Consider the following 21320-nt stretch of genomic DNA (forward strand, 5'->3'; position numbering starts at 1 on the left):
AGGGAGACAACAGAATCTGAACCAGGTTCCAGGCTCTGAGCTGTCAGCACAGAGCCCGACACGGGGCCCAAACCCATGAACGGTGAGATCATGACGTGAGCCAAAGTCAGACACTTAACTGCCTGAGCCACCCAGGTGCCCCATGGGGGACTTTTTTCTAAGCTCCCTTAACCTCAACAGCAGACAGAATTCCTAGGCTGTATATAAATTATCCCAGCTAGAGCACTATCAGCAATAACCAAAGTATGGAAAGAGCCCAAATGTCCCATCGATGGATGAATGGATAAAGATGTGGTATATATACAATGTAATATTACTCGGCAATCAAAAAGAATGAAATCTTGCCATTTGCAACTAAGTGGATGGAACTAGAGGGTATTATGCTAGGCGAAATTAGAGAAAGACAAATATAACTTCACTCCTATGAAGACTTCAAGATACAAAACAGATGAACATAAGGAAAGCAAAAATATAAAAACAGAGGGGGACAAAAAAAGAGATACAAATACGGAGAACAAACGGTTACTGGAGGGGTTGTGGGAGGGGGGATGGGCTAAATGGGCAAGGGGCATTAAGGAATCTACTGAATCATTGTTGCACTATATGCTAACTAGCTTGGATATAAATTTTTTAAAAAATCAATTAAAAAAAATTAAAAATTATCCCAGCTAGCTCTTGTTGTTTACATGAAGAGGAAATGCAAGACACCCTCCTTTACCAACAGTCTCTTCGGTAAGTTACTCAACATTTACTAAAAAAGCTGCAGAGAATTTTATGGATGTAAGATAATGGATTGAGTCTCTTCCCGGGTTAATTTCATCATCACACTTTAGAAATCTAGAACACATTCCAAGAAAAACAGTATCTGCTTTCTACCTTAAATGGCTTGAATAGTTGCCTAGTACATGGGAATTCCCAGCTTGGCTCTCATTTACAGTCCCATGAGCTTTAACATATATATATTATTCTTTAAGCCTCTTAGGAAACTAGTTTTCTGGTGTGCTTTATGCCCAGCATATGCATTAAGAGTAACAAGTGTTTCCCAGAAATAAGTAACTTTTTAGCCCTGTGTTGTTTACCCAGCCTTGTGAGATCAGGGAGAACAGTAAAGGATTTCCTCTTACAGACTTGCTGAGGCTGGCGTAACCCTCTTTGGCCGGTCTCACAAGCAGGCCAAATAGGGTTTGCCTATTGACAAAAAGCAAATAACCCTGTAAAAAAGTAATGCATTTTAAAGAAGAAACACAGATGGCTAACAGACACATGAAAAGATGCTCATCATCCCTTACCATCAGGGAAATACAAATCAAAACTACGATGAGCTATCACCTTACACCTGTCAGAATGGCCAAAATCAAAAACATAAGAAACAAGTGTTGGCGAAGATGCGGAGAAAAAGGCACCCTCATGCGCTGGTGGGGATGCAAACTGGTGCAGCCACTGAACACAGTATGGAGGCTCCTCAAGGTTAAAACTAGAACCACCTCTCCCTCTCTCTGTCTCTCAAATAAACTTAAAAAACAAAAAGCTACACTACCATCCAGCAATCACACTACTGGGTATTTACCCAAAGAATACAAAAACACTAATTCAAAGGGATACACGCACCATTATTTATTGCGGCATTATTTAGAATTGCCAAACTATGGAAGCAGCCCAAGTGTCCATCCATAGATAAATGGGTAAAGAAAATATAGTGTATATATAAATACAATGGAGTATTATTCAGCCATAAAAATAAAAAAGGGCCGCCTGGGTGGCTGAGTCAGTTAAGCATCTCTTGATTTCGGCTCAGGTCATGATGTCACGGTTTGTGGGATTGAGCCCCGCGTCGGACTCTGTGCTGACGGTGTGGAGCCTGCTTGGGATTCTCTCTGTTCCTCTTCCGCTTGTGTGTGCTCTCTCTCAAAATAAATAAACTTTAAAAATAAATTAATAGGGGCACCTAGGCGGCTCAGTTAAGTGTCTGACTTCAGCTCAGGTCATAGTCTCACAGTTTATGGGTTTGAGCCCCATGTCGGGCTCTGTACTGACAGCTCAGAGCCTGGAGCCTGCTTAGGATTCTGTCTCCCTCTCTCTCTGCCCCTCCTCTGCTCACACACACACTCTCTCTAAAATGAACATTTAAAAAAATGTTTTTTAATTTAAAAATAAATAAAAATAATAAAATACTATAAAAAATAATGGGAGGTGCCTGGGTGGCCTAGTTGGTTAAGTATCTGACTCTTGATTTTGGCTCAAGTCATGATCTCATGGTTTGTGGGATCAAGCCCTGCATCAGGCTCTGTGCTGACAGCTCAGATTCTCACTCCCACTCTCTCTCTCTCTCTCTCTCACTTTAAAAATAAATAAAAAGCATGAAATCTTGCCATTTGCAACAACATGGATAGAGCAGAGTATAATGCTAAGTGAAATAAATCTGAGAAAGATAAATACCACATGATTGCACTCAATGTGGAATTTAAAAAACAAGCAAAGGAGGGAAAATAGAGACAAACCAGGAAGCAGACTCAACTCTGGACAACAACTGACCGTTACCAGAGGGGAGGTGGGTGGGGGCACGAGGGAACCAAGGGGTGGAGATTAAAGAACATATTATGATGAAAAAAATAAAGCATTTTGGTTTTTTAAAGGTTTTATATACATATATATGTGTGTATATATATATGTATATATATTTTAGAGAGAGGGCAAGCAAGTAGGGGAGAGGGAGAGAATCTTTTTTTTTTTTTAATTTTTTTTTTTTTAACGTTTATTTATTTTTGAGACAGAGAGAGACAGAGCATGAACGGGGGAGGGTCAGAGAGAGGGAGACACAGAATCAGAAGCAGGCTCCAGGCTCTGAGCCGTCAGCACAGAGCCCGACCCGGGGCTCGAACTCACGGACCTCGAGATCGTGACCTGAGCCGAAGTCGGCGGCTTAACCGACTGAGCCACCCAGGCGCCCCAAGGGAGAGAATCTTAAGCAGGCTCCACACTCACAGAGCCCGATGTGGGGCTTGAATCCCATGACCCTGGGATCGTGACCTAAGCCAAAAAACAAGAGTCGGACATTCAACCGAGCCACCCAGGGCCCCTAAAGTAACGCATTTTAAACAATGCGTGTAATACACATTCAAATAAAAGTTGTACTGAAATCATAAAAGGTTCTGAAGGAGTTAACTGCTTTCACACACCTAGCTGGTATATAGGATTTACCCTCACCACAGTCCACCTTTTCTCATTCACTACCAAAGTAAGTCCTTAAGTCCACACCGTAAAGTCCACAGCTTTCCCCACTCCAAATTTGACTCCAGTTACCCTCCAACCTTATAATTTTCTGGAGTCACTTGGAAGGAAAACTAGGTAAAGCAGAGTGGCCAAGAGCGTGGGGTCCGAATCCAGCTGCCGGCACTGAAACCTTACTCCTTTACTGGTTAAGTCTGTAATCTGGCTCCGTTTCCTCAGTCGTAAAGTGAGGATACCAACCTCCTAAGAGTTGTGAAGACTGTAAATAAACTGATGGATGTAAAGTTGTTAGAACAGCCTTCACACAAAATAAGCCCATAATTAACTGCTGCTGCTAATCCAAGTACCTCAGCCCGTGTGCAGAGGGATCACCGGGGGACACATTAAAATGCTGAACCTCGGGGGGCGCCTGGGTGGCTCAGTCGGTTAAGCGGCCGACTTCGGCTCAGGTCATGATCTCGTGGTCCGTGAGTTCGAGCCCCGCGTCGGGCTCTGTGCTGACCGCTCAGAGCCCGGAGCCTGTTTCAGATTCTGTGTCTCCCTCTCTCTCACCCTCCCCCATTCATGCTCTGTCTCTCTCTGTCTCAAAAATAAATAAACGTTAAAAAAAAAATTAAAAAAAAAAATGCTGAACCTCGGGACTGTCCCATCTGTAACTTTAATAATCAAACTTCTACTTAATGTAGTGAGAGCACGTAGCGTATATAAACATTAAATGTGACACTGAAAAATAATTTAGAAAATGTTGAACTCGTTGACTTGTAACATTTTTTGCACCAAACTGTCAATGTATTTTTGTCATTGTTTTCTAGTCTAGCAATATGCATTAAAAAAAGTAACAATGGGGCACCTGGGTGGCCCAGTCTGTCAGGCATCCAACTCCGGCTCAGGTCATGACCTCACGGTTCGCACGTTCAAACCCCACGTCGGGCTCTGTGCTGACAGCTCAGAGCCTGGAGCCTGCTTCAGATTCTGTGTCTCCCTCTCTCTCTGACCCTCCCCTGCTCATGCTCTCTCACTCTCTCTCAAAAAGAATACAGAAAAATAATTTTTTTAATTTTTTTTTAATCTTTATTTTTGAGAGAGAGAGAGAAACAGAGTGCGAGCAGGGCAGGGGCAGAGAGAGAGGGGACACAGAATCCGAAGCAGGCTCCAGGCTTCGAGCTGTCAGCACAGAACCTGACGCGGGGCTCAAATTCACGAAAGTGAGCTCATGACCTGAGCCGAAGTCAGAAAGAAGCTTAACCGACTGAGCCACCCTGGCGCTCCGAGGGGAAAAAAAAATTTTCTTAAATAATACGGAGTCTTTTATATGCAAGTCGCATATCAACTTTCACCAGTTGCCTAACAGAACATAGCTATTCATAAACCCACATATTCCTGTAACCTCCAATTTTTTTTTTTTTAAGGTTTTATTTATTTTTGAGACAGATAGAGACAGAGCATGAACGGGGGAGGGCAGACAGAGAGGGAGACACAGAATCCGAAGCAGGCTCCAGGCTCTGAGCCATCAGCCCAGAGCCCGACGCAGGGCTCGAACTCACGGACCGGGAGATCGTGACCTGAGCTGAAGCCGGATGCCTAACTGACTGAGCCACCCAGGCACCCCCCATAACCTCCAATTTTTAAGCCAGACTCCACGTCACAGCGATCATTTATACTGATGGGTGCTATTAGGCATTATCTTTCAACTGTGCCGTGGCAGCGAAATGAACCTAAAAAGCAGGCAGTAAGAATTTCCCAACCAGTCGCTGCTTAGAGCCCTGTAAACAGGCACGTCGCCTCAGCGGAAAGAAGTAGGGCAGGGTTGCAGGAAACCTGTGTACCCGCTAGGGGCCAGGCGCTAGCGTAACTGCTTTATATACATTGTTTCTTTTTTTTTTTAAGTTTATTTATTTTTGAGACAGAGAGAGACACAGCATGAACGGGGGAGGGTCAGAGAGAGAGGGAGACACAGAATCGGAAGCAGGCTCCAGGCTCCGAGCCATCAGCCCAGAGCCCGACGCGGGGCTCGAACTCACGGACTGCGAGATCGTGACCTGAGCTGAAGTCGGACGCTTAACCGACTGAGCCACCCAGGCGCCCCACATTGTTTCTTTTACACCTGCATTGCAGGGGCATCATCTTCCTCTTACAGATGTCCTTAGACTTCCATTTCTTCAGACATAACTCGCCCAGTTTTCAGTCAACAAAGATGTAACTCTGGACTTGACTGGTCCGCGTTTCACCCTTGGCGAGTTTCAACAAATTCTGTGTACGGAAACCCACCTTTTTCTACATCCTCTAAGGCAGCTGCGATACTTATTTTCATTATTCCCTTTTCGGTTTCCGTACTCACACAACCAGTGCCACACTTGTCCTCGTCCGCCTCACTACTTTCCCTCCTAGAGTCTACAAGTGCACCCAGATGCTGACAAGGGGCAGACCGTTCTTCCACCGCAAGTAGGATCATTTGCTTCTGGATAATGCTATGAAAGCCAAGGGACCAAGTCACTTCTTCCAGTTTGGCATCAAGTAAGCACAGGAGGCTGCACCAGTTTCTGAGGGCTTTATTAGTAAGTTTTAGAAAAGAAAGATTGATTCTCTGGCTTCCAAGTCAGTGGAATGCAGAGCAGTGTCCGGGGACGCATCAGGGGGTGCCGAAGGGGACTGATGCTCCGTCCACCTTTTATTCGTAGATCCAGTCAAAAGCACAAGGCTTGTAGTCAACCAATTCTTCAGGCTTAAACCACAGGCTGATTTCTTTCTCTGCACTTTTTACTGAATCACTGCCATGAATGATGTTCCTGAGAGAGACAACAATCACTGGCTACCACATTTTAGAGTGCAAAAGTCTGTTCGCGGCTGAAGCAAAGGATGGTCGCTGCAGACCTTTCCCGCCAAACTGCCACCTGAAGCAGGAGACCCAAGGCATTTCCTCTTAAAAGCAACTATAAAATTCTAAGAGTACTGGATCAAAAGCATCCCGTGGCTCAGCTCTGTTATGCTCCCGCTTCCAAAACGAGTGTTTGTACCCCAAGACTGCTGTGCCACAAAACATTACTTCTCTCATTTTGAAAAACAGGGAGAACCAGACCGAGAACCAGACGAGATGGGATACATTCACCATCGGGGGCCATTTCTGTTGCATTTTCTTACAACACTAATTTGCAAAGCTCAGCCAAGACATTCACACGCCCAACCCCTCTATTCCACTTGGATCTTAAACTCTGTAAGGTTTTTGCCCAGATTTTATACAGCAAGGGAACCAAAGGGTTAAATGACACGCCTACAGACACAGCACCGCACAGAGCAGAGGCTCTTTGGCTGTGTCCCCTGAGACCTACCACATGCAGCTCCCTTCTGTGAGGTTTTGGTTAAAATTTTAAGTAGCCCAGGGGGAAGTAACTCTTTAAGGGAGCTTTCATCCAGTGATCATTACCACCTAATTTTAAAAGTTCAAGCCTTCCTAAAATTGGGATATGCCCCAAATGGTTTATACCCACCCCCCACCCTTTTTAAGTGGCTTTGAGGACACATCATTGGCGCCCCTCAGGACTCACCTGCCAACTTGAATGCAGAAGTCCCCACGGATGGTGCCTGGCTTAGAATCTGCTGGGTTGGTCTCCCCAAGCATCACTCGCCCCGTCTTTACCACGTTCAGTCCCTCCCAGACCTGGACAGGAGGGAAAAGGAACTGCATCAGATCTGTCCTTTGGGGCCACCGGGAACAAACACTCAGCCCTGCCTGATGGCACACTTCAATCAGACCAGTCAGTGACATGGCCAACCAGCCGGCCCCAGCAGACAGCAGGGACCGGTGTAAGGTGCTCGCACTCCATCCCGGGCACGCTGCGAGGAGACAGAGAAACCACCTACCCAACCCAGGGACTTCCCAGCCTGAGAGGAAGGCTAACAGGACTGAAGGCCCTTCTGCAGCCACAAACACGGACAAGAAACGGTGATGGAAGGGTGGAGAAAAGTGATCAGACTGGAACAGGGGCAGTGGGATGGGCATCAGACTGTTAGCACGGGACACTAGGTTTGCATGAAAACAAAAAGTGCATTGCAGGGAAGAGCGGAAACAAAGCCATCCTCAGAGAACAGGAAGGAGGTCCACTTTCTCCACGACTCTGCGCCTCCTTATTGTACCCTCTGTTCTCTTCCTTCCCAACTGGACACAAATGTCACAGGAGGAAATCGACTGCTCTATTTCTAGCACTGGATTAGACAACTTTTTCCCCTTGCTTTTGCCTCCCAAGCTCCTAGCAGCTCTGTTGACTGAGTAACTCCAGCAGGCTCCGTTTGTAAAACAAGGCATTTGGAGTAGCTGGGGCCGATGTCTAAAAAGACACACGGGCACTGTGCAAGCCCAGTCCTGTACCAGCCCTTATTTTCCTCCATACCCCCCCAAAAGCACTTGCCATGGCCACAACCGGCCCGGAACTCATGTACTTCACCAGCCCGGGGAAGAACGGGCGGTCCTTCAGGTCAATGTAGTGCTGCTTCAGGAGTTCCTCCGAGGCCTGGCATTGAACAGGAGGTTGCAGTTAGGAAGTAAACTGGAGAGGCTCAAATATGGATCCATCCCAACCCCAGAACCCCCCATTCAAAGGACGGCTTTTCTAGAAGTCCAGTTATATGTTAACCCGCATTCATATGTAAGTGTGTATACATGTATGCAATATGTGTGCATATATATATACACATACATATACGCATATACATACATGTGTATAGATATATACACGTATATCTATAAAATAATTATCCTCTCCAAACCCTGACACTCTTTTAGTAGAAAGACTGTTCAGATCATGAAGACACCCTCATAATGTCCCTGGCGTTAGGGATGGTACAACCCTAAAGAGTAGGTGATTTGAAAATCTAGATGTGGGGGGCGCCTGGGTGGCTCAGTCGGTTAAGCGGCTGACTTCAACTCAGGTCATGATCTCGCGGTCCGTGGGTTTAAGCCCCGCAATGGGCTCTGTGCTGACAGCTCAGAGCCTGGAGCCTGTTTCAGATTCTGTGTCTCCCTCTCTCTCTGCCCCTCCCCTGTTCATGCTCTGTCTCTCTCTGTCTCAAAAATGAATAAACGTTAAAAAAAAAAATTAAAAAAAAAAAAAAAAAGAAAATCTAGATGTGGAGGGTCTGCCGTTGAAGGAAATACGCCAGAGAGAGGTCCGTTCCCAGTGTCCTTGTAAACATTTCAGATGTTAACCGAGAACGTTCTCTTCTTCCCAGATGGGCCTGGTTAAGATTTCAATACTTATCCCTTAAGGTCCAGATCTGTGCCCCCACCTGTGGCGTGGAAGTGACAGGCACTGCCCTAAGCTGGAGGGAGCCGGCTGCGGGAGGGCTCCCCCCGCCACCGCCCCCCCCCCCGGGCTCCCCCCGCCACCACCGCCCCCCCCCCCCCGGGCACTTGCAGCCTCACCCCCCACACAACACACTTGCAGCCCACGGGGGCCGGGGCATAGGCCCGGGCGGGGGCGGGCTTCCCCCGCAGGCAGCGAGCCCGGGCAGGCGACACGTCACCTCCGCTTAACCTTGCGGAGGGCGCCGGGCCTCGCGGGCCTCGGGGCTGGGCTCGGGCGGCTGTGTCGCCGCGGAGGCGAGGGCCACGGCGGGGAGCGGAAGCAGGAGCACCCCGGCGGCGCGCCGCGTTACCTGCAGGAACTTCATGGCCACGAGGCGGAAGCCCTTCTGCTCGAAGCGCTTGATGATCTCGCCCACCAGGCCGCGCTGCACGCCGTCCGGCTTGACGGCGATGAACGTGCGCTCCTGGTGGGCCATGGCCTGCGGGCGACAAGGGCGGCTCAGGGCCCGGCGGCCGCGCGGACAAGGGATGCGGCCCGCGCCTCCCCCCACCCCGCGGGCGCCCCGGCCCCTCCGCCCGCTCCGCGGGGACACGCGCCTCCCGGCCGCCGCCGCCCCGCCGGAGGGGACCCGGCACCGGGCCTGGGGAGGAGGGGGGAGAGGAGCGGAGGGGGGGGGGGGGCGAGCGCGCCTGCGGGGAGGGGCCGGGGGGCGACAGGGGAGCGCGCCCGCGGCGTCTTACCGGGAAGCTGGCTGCGCTGCGGGGCGGGAGGCGCGACGTGGAGCTGGCGGCGGGGTCGGGAGCCGCTCGGGGGGAGGGCCCTGCGACGGCCACACCCCGGACGCCCCGCCGCCCAACCCGCGAGGCCGCCGGGGCCCGGGGCCCCTGTCCACGCCCCGGGCTCGCCCGCAGTGGGTGGGGGCTCCGGAGCGGGAAGTGGCTTCTCCACCCGGGTGTCCCGCGGCCGGGGCGCAGCTACGCACGTCCAGTCCGCACCCTCCCTTCGGTACCTGTTGCCGCCACACACGCGGGCACGTGCGCGCGCACACGCACACACACTGTGTACCTTCTGCCGACACACACACACACTCCGGTCAGGTTCTCCAGTTCAGCCTGAGACCTACCCCTGACAAGATTCTCGAGTGTCTTACAGCAGACCTGTCATGTTTGCGGAAGGCTCTCCACCCTTGGGGGGCTCCCAGGTCCCTGTGGAGGCGGCGGGCCCCTCCTCTCGGCCCTTCCAGACCCCCATCTAGCAGCGCGTGTACCCCGAGATGGTGAGAGCCCTGTATCTGTCTGTCTCCCTTCAGGACAGTGAGCTGATCAAGGGGAGCCCTGTGTCCTCACCCTAGTGCTCCCCGCACTGCACTGACAAGCTGTACCTGCTAGATTGAAACTGGGCTTCAGCTACCTCCATTTTGACCTCAAACTCGCTAATTGATTAAATTCTTCCTTCTAGTTTCCCTCTTCACTCAGGCAGAAAACCCTGCAGGCAAGCGTCCCGTGATGGAAACAAACCACCCCCTCAAGCAACAAGAACTGCCCTGAGCCAGCAAGACCAGGGTGACTGACTGCAAGACAGTGAGCGATTTGACCTTCGCTGCTCACTTGTGGCTACGCACGACCTTTGTCCCACGTAAGCTTTATGTGAACCTAGAAGCAGGGCTGAATCGGTTAAGGGTCCAACTCTTGGTCTCTGCTCAGGTCTTGATCTCAGGGCCGCAAGTCTGAGCCCCACACTGGGCTCCACGCTGCGTGTGGATGCTTTAAAAACAAAAAAGCAATGGGGTGCCTGGGTGGCTTGGTCAGTTAAGCCTCTGCTTCTTGATTTCAGCCCAAGTCGTGATCTCCTGTTCATCAGATCGAGCCCCACTGCCAGCTCTGTGCTAACAGCGTGGAGGCCGCTTGGGATTCTCTCTCTGCCCCTCCCGCACTCCTTCTGTCTCAAAACAAATAAACTTCTAAAAAATGTTTAAAAGAACAAAAGCAAACAAAAAGCAAAACAACATAAGACCTGGAAGGTATTTTCAGTCCTTTGGAGACAGTCTTTGAGAGGGTCCACTGTCTTCCCGGTGGTGACCTCCCTGGAATAAATCCCATTCTTGTTTCACCATGACTCCCCTCTGCCTTTGGGTTGTGTGGAACCTGGTCTGAATGGGCCCCTCCGAGCTGGGTGCCTTTGCACCTGTGAGTCCTGGCTGCAAGGCGACAGACAGTCCAGCCCTGTTACACCTTGCTGGCTTCCCAAACTTCTGGTCGCAGAGCATGAACACACACCCCTCATTCTGGAGAAGAGACGACTAGTGTTCCCTGTGGCTTCGAGGCCAAGCCCTAATTTGGACTTCTTTTTCGGAGTTATCCAATGTCAACTGTGGGAAGGAGGCTGGGAATCTCACCGGACAATTCTCTGGAGAGCTGTTTGCCCCTTTGGCCCCGTCACTAATACCTCCCTGCAGGGGCAGCCTTCTGCTCACTTTTCTGTCCTTCCTGCAAAGACTGCCCTTAACTGGGCGAGGTGTGACCCCTGACCCTGCCTCACGACACACATACTCATTCCCCAAAGGGCTGGCACTTCATCTCACTCCCCCCAAAACAAACAGGCCAGGCTTTGCGTGCAACAGAAATGCCTCTAGTCCTCAGCTGGACGAGAAAACAGTAGCCCCTCGTGGAGGAAATCCTCCCACGAAGTATGCAAAGGTCAACTCTCATTGCGCACTTTAAATAATCTTAGTTTTGTCAGGGATGCCCCAGGGAAACTGGGAGGACACGGAAGCCCCCATCCCAACTCCCCTCCTCTCTACTCTCTACCAAAGCCAGGGCACAGGCAAAATACCAAGAAAGAAAAGCCGCTCAAGTTTGTGGCAAAAGTCATAGTCCCCAACATCTGTTCTCACTTGCCTCCTTCTCAGAGAATTTCTGAGTATTCTCCAAGCACAAGGTCGCCCAAATAAAAACCAAATAAAAAAGGTTCCACTTTCTCTTGCAGCGAGACACTTGCCCGTGACTAAGTTCTGGCCAATGAGATGGGGCGGGGAGCAAAGGGGGTAAATCCAGGATTACCCCCTTGAAAGAACGCTCCACTCCCTTTCCCAACTTGCTGTTAGGCATGGGTGGTAACCCACGTTACGTTGGTTAGAAGGAAAGGAGTCACTGGACCCCCTCAAGGCTCATAACCTCACCATCACTGCCTCCACTTAGCTATGTGGACTTTCTGGGCTTTTTACAGCTTTACTGAGGTATAACTGACAAATAAAACTTGTATGTAGTTAAGGTATACGATTTGATGTTTCAATTTACATCTAGCGTGACATCACCACAATGAAGCTAATGAACGTTATCGATCACTTCACATAGTTACCATTTTTCTTTATTTTTGTGTGGTGAGCACACTTAAGATCTACCCTCCTCGCAAATTTCAAGTGTACATACAGTATTGTGAACTATAGTCACAGTGCTGTCCATTTTTAAATAAAGGGTAAGTAAGTCCCAGGGCGCCTAGGTGGCTCAGTGGGTTAAGCGTCGACTTTCGGTCCCAGCTCTGGTCATAATCTCATGGTTTCTGAGTTCAAGCCCTGCACTGGGCTCTGTGCTGACAGTGCAGAGCCTGCTTGGGATCCTGTCTCCTCCCCTCTCTTTCTCTAAAAAATAAAAAATAAACTTTAAATAAATAAACATTAAAAAAAAGGTAAGTAAATTTCCAGCTTGCCCATTAAAGCAACCAAATCAGTGCCCTAACGAATCAAAGCTACTTACAAGATTTTACCTTTTTTAAAAAAATTTTTTTAAGTTTCAGGGTGCCTGGGTGGCTCAGCCAGTTGGGCGTCCCTTCGGCTCAGGGCACGATCTTGCAGCCTGTGAGTTCAAGCCCCACGTCAGGCTCTGCACTGACAGCTCAGAGCCTGGAGCCTACTTCAGATTCTGTCTTCCCTCCCCCACTCACACTGTCTTTCTCCCTCAAAAATAAAATAAAAACATAAAAAGTTAAAAAAATTTTTTTTAAGTTTTATTTGAGAGAGCATACACACGAGTGGGGGAGGGGCAGGGAGGAGAGACAGAATCCCAAGCAGGCTCCACACCATCAGCACAGAGCCCCATGCAGGGCTTGAACTCACAAACTGTGAGATCAGGACCTGAGCCGAGACCAACAGTCAGACGCTTAACTGACTGTGCCACCCAGGCGCCCCTCGCCTGCTTCTTTCAAGGTCATCCCAGGGACCCAGGCCCACTGTCCACACAGCCTCTCTGTTTTGGAGTAGTTACAACTTCTCACACTCCCCCATCCATTGAGCCCCTGAGAGCTTCTCAAGAGCAGAAAGGCTTTTATTTCCAATGAATCCTCTGCAGATCCTAGCAGATCCTTCCTGGATGGCTGCTGACTGGCTCAGTGTCAAAAGTGGATGGGATACAGGGTGAAGAGAGGGACAGGGAAAGAGAGAGAGAGAGAGAGATCTCTCAGGCCAATAAAAATATTTTATATAGTATTTACACTATTAGCTCAGTTATCCAGAGTACGTGAAAAGGAAACAAGAATCCAAAGCAGTAAGGCGATACAAAGTAACCAACTCCATGGATCCTATACTGGGATGAGATATTTTAATCTGATGGTGGTACATAATACTGTTCAGGGAGCACTCCCAGCTCCAGGAGTTCCCCTCCGCATTACAAGGAAGTTCTCAAAAATAACCGGATTTGCTAGAGGCTGGCCCCCTGCTCACGGGAGGGAGAGGGGCTGGAACGGGCAGAGCATTGAGGTCTGCTCTCTCGTCACTCGTAGATCCAGTTCTGAGCACAGCTCTTGTAATCCACCAGCTCTTCAGGCTGAAACCACAAGCCAATCTCCTTCTCCGCACTTTCCACGGAATCACTGCCATGGATGATGTTCCTGGAAGGGGGAAGAGATGGCCACGTTACCGAGACCCAAAGGATTAAACTGCCCAGGAGCTCCCCCTGACACCCACTGCCAGACAGCTCGCAGCCACTGCAGCAGAAAGAGCCAAAGCTCCGTGTACATTAGTTCGTGTTAAAAGAAAAAGCCCACAGCTGCAGTTAAGGTCAGGATGAAGGATGCCCTCCCCATATCCGGCCCTCCTAGCAACACTGATGCCAGCAGTGAACGGGCTCCGGCCAACAAGGTATGCTGTCCCAGGCCCTACCCTCTCGAGAGAGGCACAACCACAGTGATGTCGATGGCCGGTGGCAGGGAGCTCGCCAGGCCAGACACCAAACTCAGAGGGAGAAACACAATGAACTTATTTTAAATTCATCTGCATATGGCATCATGTCCATCCTAGACTCAGGAACCCAAATTTTTTATTATTATTATTATTTTAAAGTAGGCTTCATACCCAGCGCAAAACCCAACATGGGGCTTGAACTCACGGCTGTGAGATCAAGACCTGAGCTGAGATCAAGAGTCGGACACTTAACCGACTGAGCCACCCAGGTGCCCACCCCCGCCTTTTTAAAAGATTTTTTTAAAGTAATCTCTCCACCCAACATGGGGCTCCAACTTACAACCCCAAGATCAAGAGTCACATGTTCTACCAACTGAGCCAGCCGGGTACCCGAGGAACCCACATTCTTGTGTCACCTAACTCAGATTTTGGAAGAAGGCAAAAGCACCAACTCTCACCTGCCAACTTGGATGCAAAAGTCTCCACGGATGGTCCCGGGCTTGGAGTCCGCAGGGTTGGTCTCTCCCAGCATCACCCGGCCTGTCTTCACCACATTCAGCCCCTCCCAGACCTCCAAGGATAAAAGAACAAATGGTCAAGGAAGAAAACCAATCTCAGCAGAAAATGTGAAAACTATTAATTCAAAACAAGAAAACAAAAAAGCCCCCTTAACATTGAAGAAACATTTATGGAGCATCTGCTTATCCCAACAACGGGAATACCAGTCTCCCTGCCTCCACTCCTGCCTTTCTACAATCCCTTCTGAACAGAGCAGTCTCTAAAAATGCCCAGTGTAAAACCTCCCAGGCATTCGTCTCAGAGCCCGTGAAGTACATGGCCGACACAGCCCTGCCTGATCTGGCCCCTGCCCGTATCTTTGAACTCATGTCATCTGACCTTCTCTTCTACCCACCAGGCTTCAGCCACTCCAACCTTCCTTCTGTCCTTCAAGAGCCCAGGCCCTCTGCACATGCTGTTTTCCTGCTGAGGATGCTCTTCAGTGTGATTTTGTGTACGTCTGGCTCCTTCTCACTCAGATCTCAGCTTGAAAAGCATGTTCCTTGACCACCCAATCTAAAGCGGTCACTTGTCACATCATCCTATTTCATTCTGTGCAAATCACTGATCACTAGCTAATAGATATACATATATATATATGAATATAAATAAATATACATACATATGTATATGTATATATATATATGTTTCTTCATTATGTGCCCATCTTCCCCTTCAAGATGTATAGGCAAGGAAAGCTATGAAAATAAGTTCCTGTGTTGTCTCATTCATGACTATATCCCCAGCGTCTGGAAGAGAGTGTGGCACAATGAGGACAACCCATATACACTGCAATAAACAAGAGACAATCTGCCTCCCTCCAGAAGTGCAGAATCAGGCAGACTCTGCCGATCGCTCCCAGCTTTGAGTCGCGATGAGTCTTCAGTTCAGCAAACAAATGTATTTTGTGTTTGGTGGGTCAGAGAGCCAACTCACATCCTAACTGTCCAATCCTCCCAGCCCCCACTCCCTCTGTATTAAGTGAGGACTTGGTGTCAGAGGCGAGAATCACAGCACACACTCTTGGCTCCCAACTGAGTCATTCGCGTCAATGCCCCCACACGTGGGCACTCACCATGGCAACCACAGGCCCTGATTGCATGTACTTCACCAGGCCGGCAAAGAATGGACGGTCCTTCAGGTCAATGTAGTGTTCCTTGAGAAGGTCTTCGGAAGCCTATTTCACGGAACAGAGGATGAGAACTGACCCTCAAACTATCTAAGGATCAGCCATCTAGTTATTTCCCACTCGCTGCTGTTTGAAATGTGAGCTCGTAGCGCACTGATTCTGTTACAAACCAATCCTTTCCCAACACTACCAGAGGGGAGCTGTGCCAGAGACTAAAAGTGCGTCAGCTTTGTACCAATGTCCCCCCTACTGGCCTTGGCTGATCAGAACAGAACCACAGAACATTAGAATTGAATCCAGCCATCCCAACTCAGACAGGAAAACTAACAATACAATGAATTTCCATTCATTGAGAGCAAGCCTCAACTAAAACGTGAAAAGGAAGTCAGGGTTGGGGGGGTCTTGGCAATGGATGAGAAGCAAATTGAACCCGGCCACTTCTCAGGGATACTTCAGATTTATTCAGAAGATGAAGGCGGGTATGGCAACTATGCGATTTCCACACAAACCACTCAAAAGAGCGTGACATCTGGGGCCCCTGGGTGGCTCAGATGGTTAAGCGTCTGACTGCTGGTATGAGCTCAGGTCATGATCTTGCGGTTTCATGGGTTGGAGCCCCACGTCTGGCTCTGCATTGGCAGCATGGAGCCTGCTTGGGATTCTCTCTCTCTCTCTGTTTCTCTCTGTCTCTCTCTCTCTGCCCCTCCCCTGCTAGCGCTGTCTCTCTCTCAAAATAAATAAATAAAACTTTTAAAAAAAGGGAGGGGAAAAAGATGACATCTAGCAATAAATAATTTTGATGAAGAAGGAACTAGAAACTGTCACACTGCCAAGGCCGGTATGTGGGACCAAATCAAATTAGCTGGGGAGGAAACCACCTGCCTAGCAATCCCGACTCACCCAGCTGTGTTCTCTCTTTGCCACTGCGCACACACTTGTTCAGGGTCTAACAAGGACCCTTAGTTTTCCCAGTTCTGTAGGACTGCATTGTGGAGGGCACACTGCAGGGATACCCACAAGCGTGGACATCTGCTGCCAAAAAGCACATTCAGAACATCCTGCCACTCAGCCTCTGGTTGATACTTACTTGCCAAAGTAAAATCACACAGCCGCGTGATCACGCCATGTTAGCAATTCACCCTCTCCCACCAACCCCCAATCCAAATGGAAGACTGGTAGGGGTAGCCTCCGGACACACTGACTTGACCTTCCCTTACCAGAACCCTCTTTTAATTCTAGTCATTGCTTCTGATTATCTTTAATCTGCAGAACAGATTACAGCGTGGTTTGTTTTTTTTTTCTGGAGGAGGGGACATCAGGTCTTTCCTCCTCCAAGTCACCTATAAACAACCCTAGACTCAAGGCAGTCATCCCTCGCCCCATTCTTCACCAAGCCCACACCCTGGATGGGAACTTGGTATAACAGGAAAAATGCACACACTTAGGAGTCAGAGAGACCCGGGTTAAAATCTTCCCTGCATCACTGACTGCATGCCTTCAGATTCATTACTTAACCTCTCCAAGCCCCAGATTCCAACGACCACAGGCATAGAGATAAGTACACCTCTGGGTCATCGTGAGGGCTACAGAAAACACATGCGTCCAGCACATGTGATCAACAATACTGTTCATTTCGCTTTACCTTCAAAACCTAATTTAATATGCAAACTCTCTGGAAAGCAGTACTGACCCGATACCCGGCACTAACGACTCCATCACGTACCCCCCTCTGCATTAACACCCATCTACCCCCCCCCACCCCGCCCCTTACACTAAAGCGGTTTTCCCAAAACACCACGCGGGAACTACACTGCAAACCAAATTCCATTTAAAATGCACCAGCAGAGTCCAAAGATGACTCTAGTGCTGGGAAAAAAGACTGTCCCCTAATTTATCTGCTCTGAGAATTTGAATTCTCATTTCCCAGGCCTGTCTGAAAAAGGGTTCTTGGCCAATTAATTCTTTTCATTTTTCCGGAATACTGCTTGGCAGGTGTGTTGCAAATGCGTCTGTTCTCTACTGTTTTCAGGGGGGCTCCCCCAAGACCAAAACCACAGCTTTCCCCCCAACATCCCCTGATGGCGCCTAATATATGCTACACACTAAGTGGGCGGTAAGTAAGGACAGAAAGATTTCCTTGCTGACAAACAACCTGCCTCAGAGAGGGAGGTGGGGGAGGGGAGAAGCTCTCTGAAATAATCTGCTCAAGAAGTTCAAGACCAGGAGCTCAAACATGCCCAGGGCTTTGAGTCAGAAATCACAGTGCTGCGGTAACATATGGAACTCTGCATTGCTAAAGGGAAAGGGAGGCTATTTCCAAAGTCCCAGTAATTGGTTTGTTGCAAGACTCAGCCACAACGCCAGCCACCGAGTTGTTTCCAGGTCTCAGGACATCTGTGTTCACCCTTCGTGGGGAAGACTACAAAGGAGGGGAAGGGAGAATCCGAGAGGCTAACGTACAACGTTGCCCTGTACTCCGAGAGAACAGAAATATGAAGAATGAAGTCCACTTACCTGAATTAATTTCATAGCAACGAGGCGGAATCCCTTTTGCTCAAAACGCTTGATGATCTCTCCCACGAGGCCACGCTGGACCCCATCAGGCTTGATGGCAATGAAGGTGCGTTCGCTGTTGGCCATGGTCCTGAGGATAGACAGCTGCAGGGATGAAACAGCACTGAATATCCTGCCTACATCATTATCCTTCTCAAGCGGATTACCCCATAAAGCTGGTTTATATCTGTCAAGCCAACTCCAAAAGTCTCTTTGGTAAAAAAAAAAAATGCGTTCACCACAAGTGCCGCACTGAAAATACTCTAGAAGAGCACACGTATAAAAAATGTTCCTAAAGGGGGCACCTGAGTCAGTCAGGCTCAGGTCATGATCTCAGTTTCATAAGTTCGAGTCCCACATCAGGTTGTCTGCTCACCACGTGGAGCCTGCTTGGGATTCTCCCTCTCTCTCTGCTCCTCGTCCCGTCATTTGCACTCTGTCTCTCTCAAAATAAATAAATTAAAAAGAGAGGGGCCTGGGTCGTTCAGTCGGTTGAGCGCCAACTTTGGTGCAGCTCATGATCTCACAGTTCATAAGTTCAAGCCCCTTGTCTGGCTCTGTGCTGACTGCTCAGAGACTGGAGCCTCCTTCAGGTTCCGTCTCCCTCTCTCTCTGCCCCTCCCTACTCATTCTCTCTCTCTCTCTCAAGAATAAAATAAATGTAAAAAAAAAGGACATTTTGTTAAAAAAAAAAAAAAGTACCTAAAGGAAAAAAGAACTTTCCCTAAAAGAAAAAACAAAGAAACCCAAAAACCCAATTCCTCCTCAGTGCCCTTAATTCTGAACTAATATCCCAGGATGGGGGAGCGTGCAAAAGCAGGGACCATATAATTTCTATGGCATTTGACTTAATAAGCTTCCATTAAGCATCTATTTTGTATCCAACACTGTGGCAGAACTAAGGTAGGGGATGTTAAAAAAAAAAGGAAGAAGACATTTTGTGAATAATCCAGAGAAGGGAAACTAGAGGGATAAAGTGGTGCCAGGCAAAAAGCAGAATGAAACGGTCTGACCTACTACCACAGTCATGGTATTAGGACTGAAAGGGGGTTTAGAGATTATTTCATTGGAATCCCTTTCATTTTACGAACGAGAAAACAAATCTAGGGCACCAGAATGAAGGCCAAATTCCCAATTTCCCGATGCAATTTATGCTCCATCATAAGACATCATGAAGATTCTGACAAACCAGTAAAAGGTGGATCTTGAGAGAACTAGGGCCACGTGAAATGGGACATCGTGCAGGAAAGAGGCCTAGAGAATGTCTATCCCAGACCTCGCCTTTTACAGAGAAGACTGGGCTCATGACCTGCTCTGTCTACCCAAGATGAGAATGGAGGAGGCCCCTGACCTTGAAAGACAATCCCTAATGTGGATCGCCACACCACCTCCTGGCTCTCTCTTCCTGTACTTTAACCTCTTATTACAGCACCTTAACATATTTGAATTTTCTGTTTGTGGGTCTGTCTCCCCACTGGTCTGCGGCCTGTATACACGTATGGTTTACTGCTGTGTCTGTCCCTGGCACCTAGCCTCCTGGCCCAGCACTCAATAAGAGCAAAGAAAATATCTTAAATGGTAATCACCCTGCACCTCCGAGAAAAAGAGACAAAGCCCAAAGGCTGGCGGAGAACTCCCAATGGAAGCTCGAGACAGGCAGAGATTCCACAGGAGAAAATGGGGGTAAGGAGCCAAAATACTCCTTATACCCATACGGTGAATTCCTATAAATGTCTACCATACCAACCCAGACACACACCCGTCATTCATTCATTCATTCATTCATTCATTCAGCAAGAACTTACTGAGCCCCAACTCCGTGCCTAGCACTGCACGCGACACAGACAAATAAGGCACAATCCCAGTCGTCGCTGCCCGATGTTCGGAAAGGTAGCCTCGGACAAAGGCGAGTCCACGTGGCGTGGGACCTGCGCTGACAGGTCTGCACCTGTCCACCGGCGCTGCCCCGCCCTTCCCTCCCAACCGATCCCTCTGGCCACCTCTCAGAGCCGGACTCATCCGACCCCTTGGCCTCCCCCGACCCCGACCCCACTGATCTCCCCCTCCTCTCAGGACCCAGAACCCATCTCACCCCTCCAGATGCTCGAGCTGCAACTCCGGCTGGGGAAGCCGGCACCGGAAACACGCCCCGGCCCCACGTGGTTCCTGGCGCCGGCAGGCGCGGAACGCTTCTTTCCGGCTCGGCTGCCGGGGAGTCCGTTTTGGCAGAACACCACTCGCCCACGCTTCCTCTGGAGGGTCGGGTGTCATTCTAAGGAGCAACGTTCCGACGTTTAACTTCCGGCACTGCTTTTTCTTGCTTTTCCGGCATGCTTTTTTTTTTTTTTTTTTTTTTTTTTTTTTTTTTTTTTTTTTTTAAGATTCTGTGACTCACTTCCTTCGTTCTGGAGTCACTTGGCTTCCCGAGAGGTGGCGCTCCCACTTTGCATGAAGTCTGAACGGGCACCTGACTTAGAAGTAGACATGTCTTTCTCACTTTACATTTACTCACTTTTTCCAGCCTATCAAGCACTGCATTATTAATTGAGTACCTACTATGTGCCAGGCACTACTCCACGGCCTGGGGGCATGACAGTAAACCCTCTAAGGAGCTTCTGGCGGGGTAGGGAGTGAGGGACAAAGAATAAACAAATAAGCAAATTGATGTGTAATACTTTGCACTATGTTAGCGCTGTTAAGAAAAAGTAGGGCAAGGGAGAAAGATTGAAGGAGTGGACTATCTTAAAAGGTTGGTTGGGGAAAATGTCTCCGAGGAAGTGACAATGGAATAGAGCTGCATGAAGTGAGGGAACAAGCCTAGTGATTATCTGACAGCAGAGTATCGCAGTGCGCATCCAGTAATAGAAAATGCCATTGGAGGGGCGACTGGGTGACTCAGTCCCTTGAGCCTCCAGCTCTTGATTTAGACTCAGACTCTGGTTTTGATCTTAGGTTAGTGAGTTCCAGCTCCAAGTCTGGCTCTGTGCTGACAGTGCAAAGCCTGCTTGGGATTCTCTCTCTCTCAGAGAATGAATACATAAACTTTAAATTAAAACCACAATGAAATATCACTACACACCTATCCTAATGGCTAAAAAATAAAAAAATAGTAAGAGTGCCCCACTGGCCTAGTGGGTAGAGCATGACATTCTTGATAATCGCTGTGGTGAGACTGTGAGTTTGAGACCCGCATTGGGTATAGCGTTTACTTTAAAAAAGAAAAAGAAATAGTGAAAATGCTGTCCGGGAGGTGGAGAAACTGGACCTACTCATATATTGCTGGTGGGAATGTAAAATGAATGGAATGGCCATTCTAGAAAAGTTTGGCAGTTTCTTATAAAACTAGGCACTTACCGCATGATCCAATAATTGCACTCTT

The 21320-nt window shown here is 48.8% G+C and overlaps 3 protein-coding genes across 4 annotated transcripts; 1 reads left to right on the top strand and 2 right to left on the bottom strand.

The window, feature by feature from the left end:
- Positions 1-5761: 5761 nt before the first annotated feature.
- NME2 (NME/NM23 nucleoside diphosphate kinase 2) lies at positions 5762-9366 on the bottom strand. Its single transcript, XM_042916038.1, has 5 exons — positions 9269-9366; positions 8878-9006; positions 7632-7733; positions 6771-6883; positions 5762-6014 (listed from the first exon to the last, which is right to left on the bottom strand). Exons 2-5 carry the CDS (start codon positions 9001-9003, stop codon positions 5897-5899), a joined length of 459 nt encoding a protein of 152 aa, XP_042771972.1. The 5' UTR covers positions 9004-9006; positions 9269-9366; the 3' UTR covers positions 5762-5896.
- Positions 9002-10635, top strand: LOC122205856 (translation initiation factor IF-2-like). Its single transcript, XM_042914472.1, has 4 exons — positions 9002-9166; positions 9245-9804; positions 9987-10163; positions 10362-10635. Exons 1-3 carry the CDS (start codon positions 9002-9004, stop codon positions 10096-10098), a joined length of 837 nt encoding a protein of 278 aa, XP_042770406.1. The 3' UTR covers positions 10099-10163; positions 10362-10635.
- Positions 10636-13103: 2468 nt separating this feature from the next.
- On the bottom strand, positions 13104-20117 carry LOC122206650 (nucleoside diphosphate kinase A). Of its 2 annotated transcripts, none has more exons than XM_042916040.1 (5): positions 20034-20117; positions 17903-18046; positions 15335-15436; positions 14160-14272; positions 13104-13409 (listed from the first exon to the last, which is right to left on the bottom strand). In XM_042916040.1, the coding sequence occupies exons 2-5, from the start codon at positions 18026-18028 to the stop codon at positions 13292-13294; spliced, it is 459 nt and encodes a 152-aa protein (XP_042771974.1). In that variant the 5' UTR covers positions 18029-18046; positions 20034-20117; the 3' UTR covers positions 13104-13291. The 2 variants fall into 2 exon arrangements, with proteins under 2 accessions (XP_042771974.1, XP_042771975.1); XM_042916041.1 differs by lacking the exon at positions 20034-20117 and adding an exon at positions 19747-19873.
- Positions 20118-21320: the final 1203 nt, after the last annotated feature.

Source organism: Panthera leo, chromosome E1, assembly GCF_018350215.1.
Source record: "Panthera leo isolate Ple1 chromosome E1, P.leo_Ple1_pat1.1, whole genome shotgun sequence".
Classification (NCBI taxonomy): Eukaryota; Metazoa; Chordata; class Mammalia; order Carnivora; family Felidae; genus Panthera; species Panthera leo.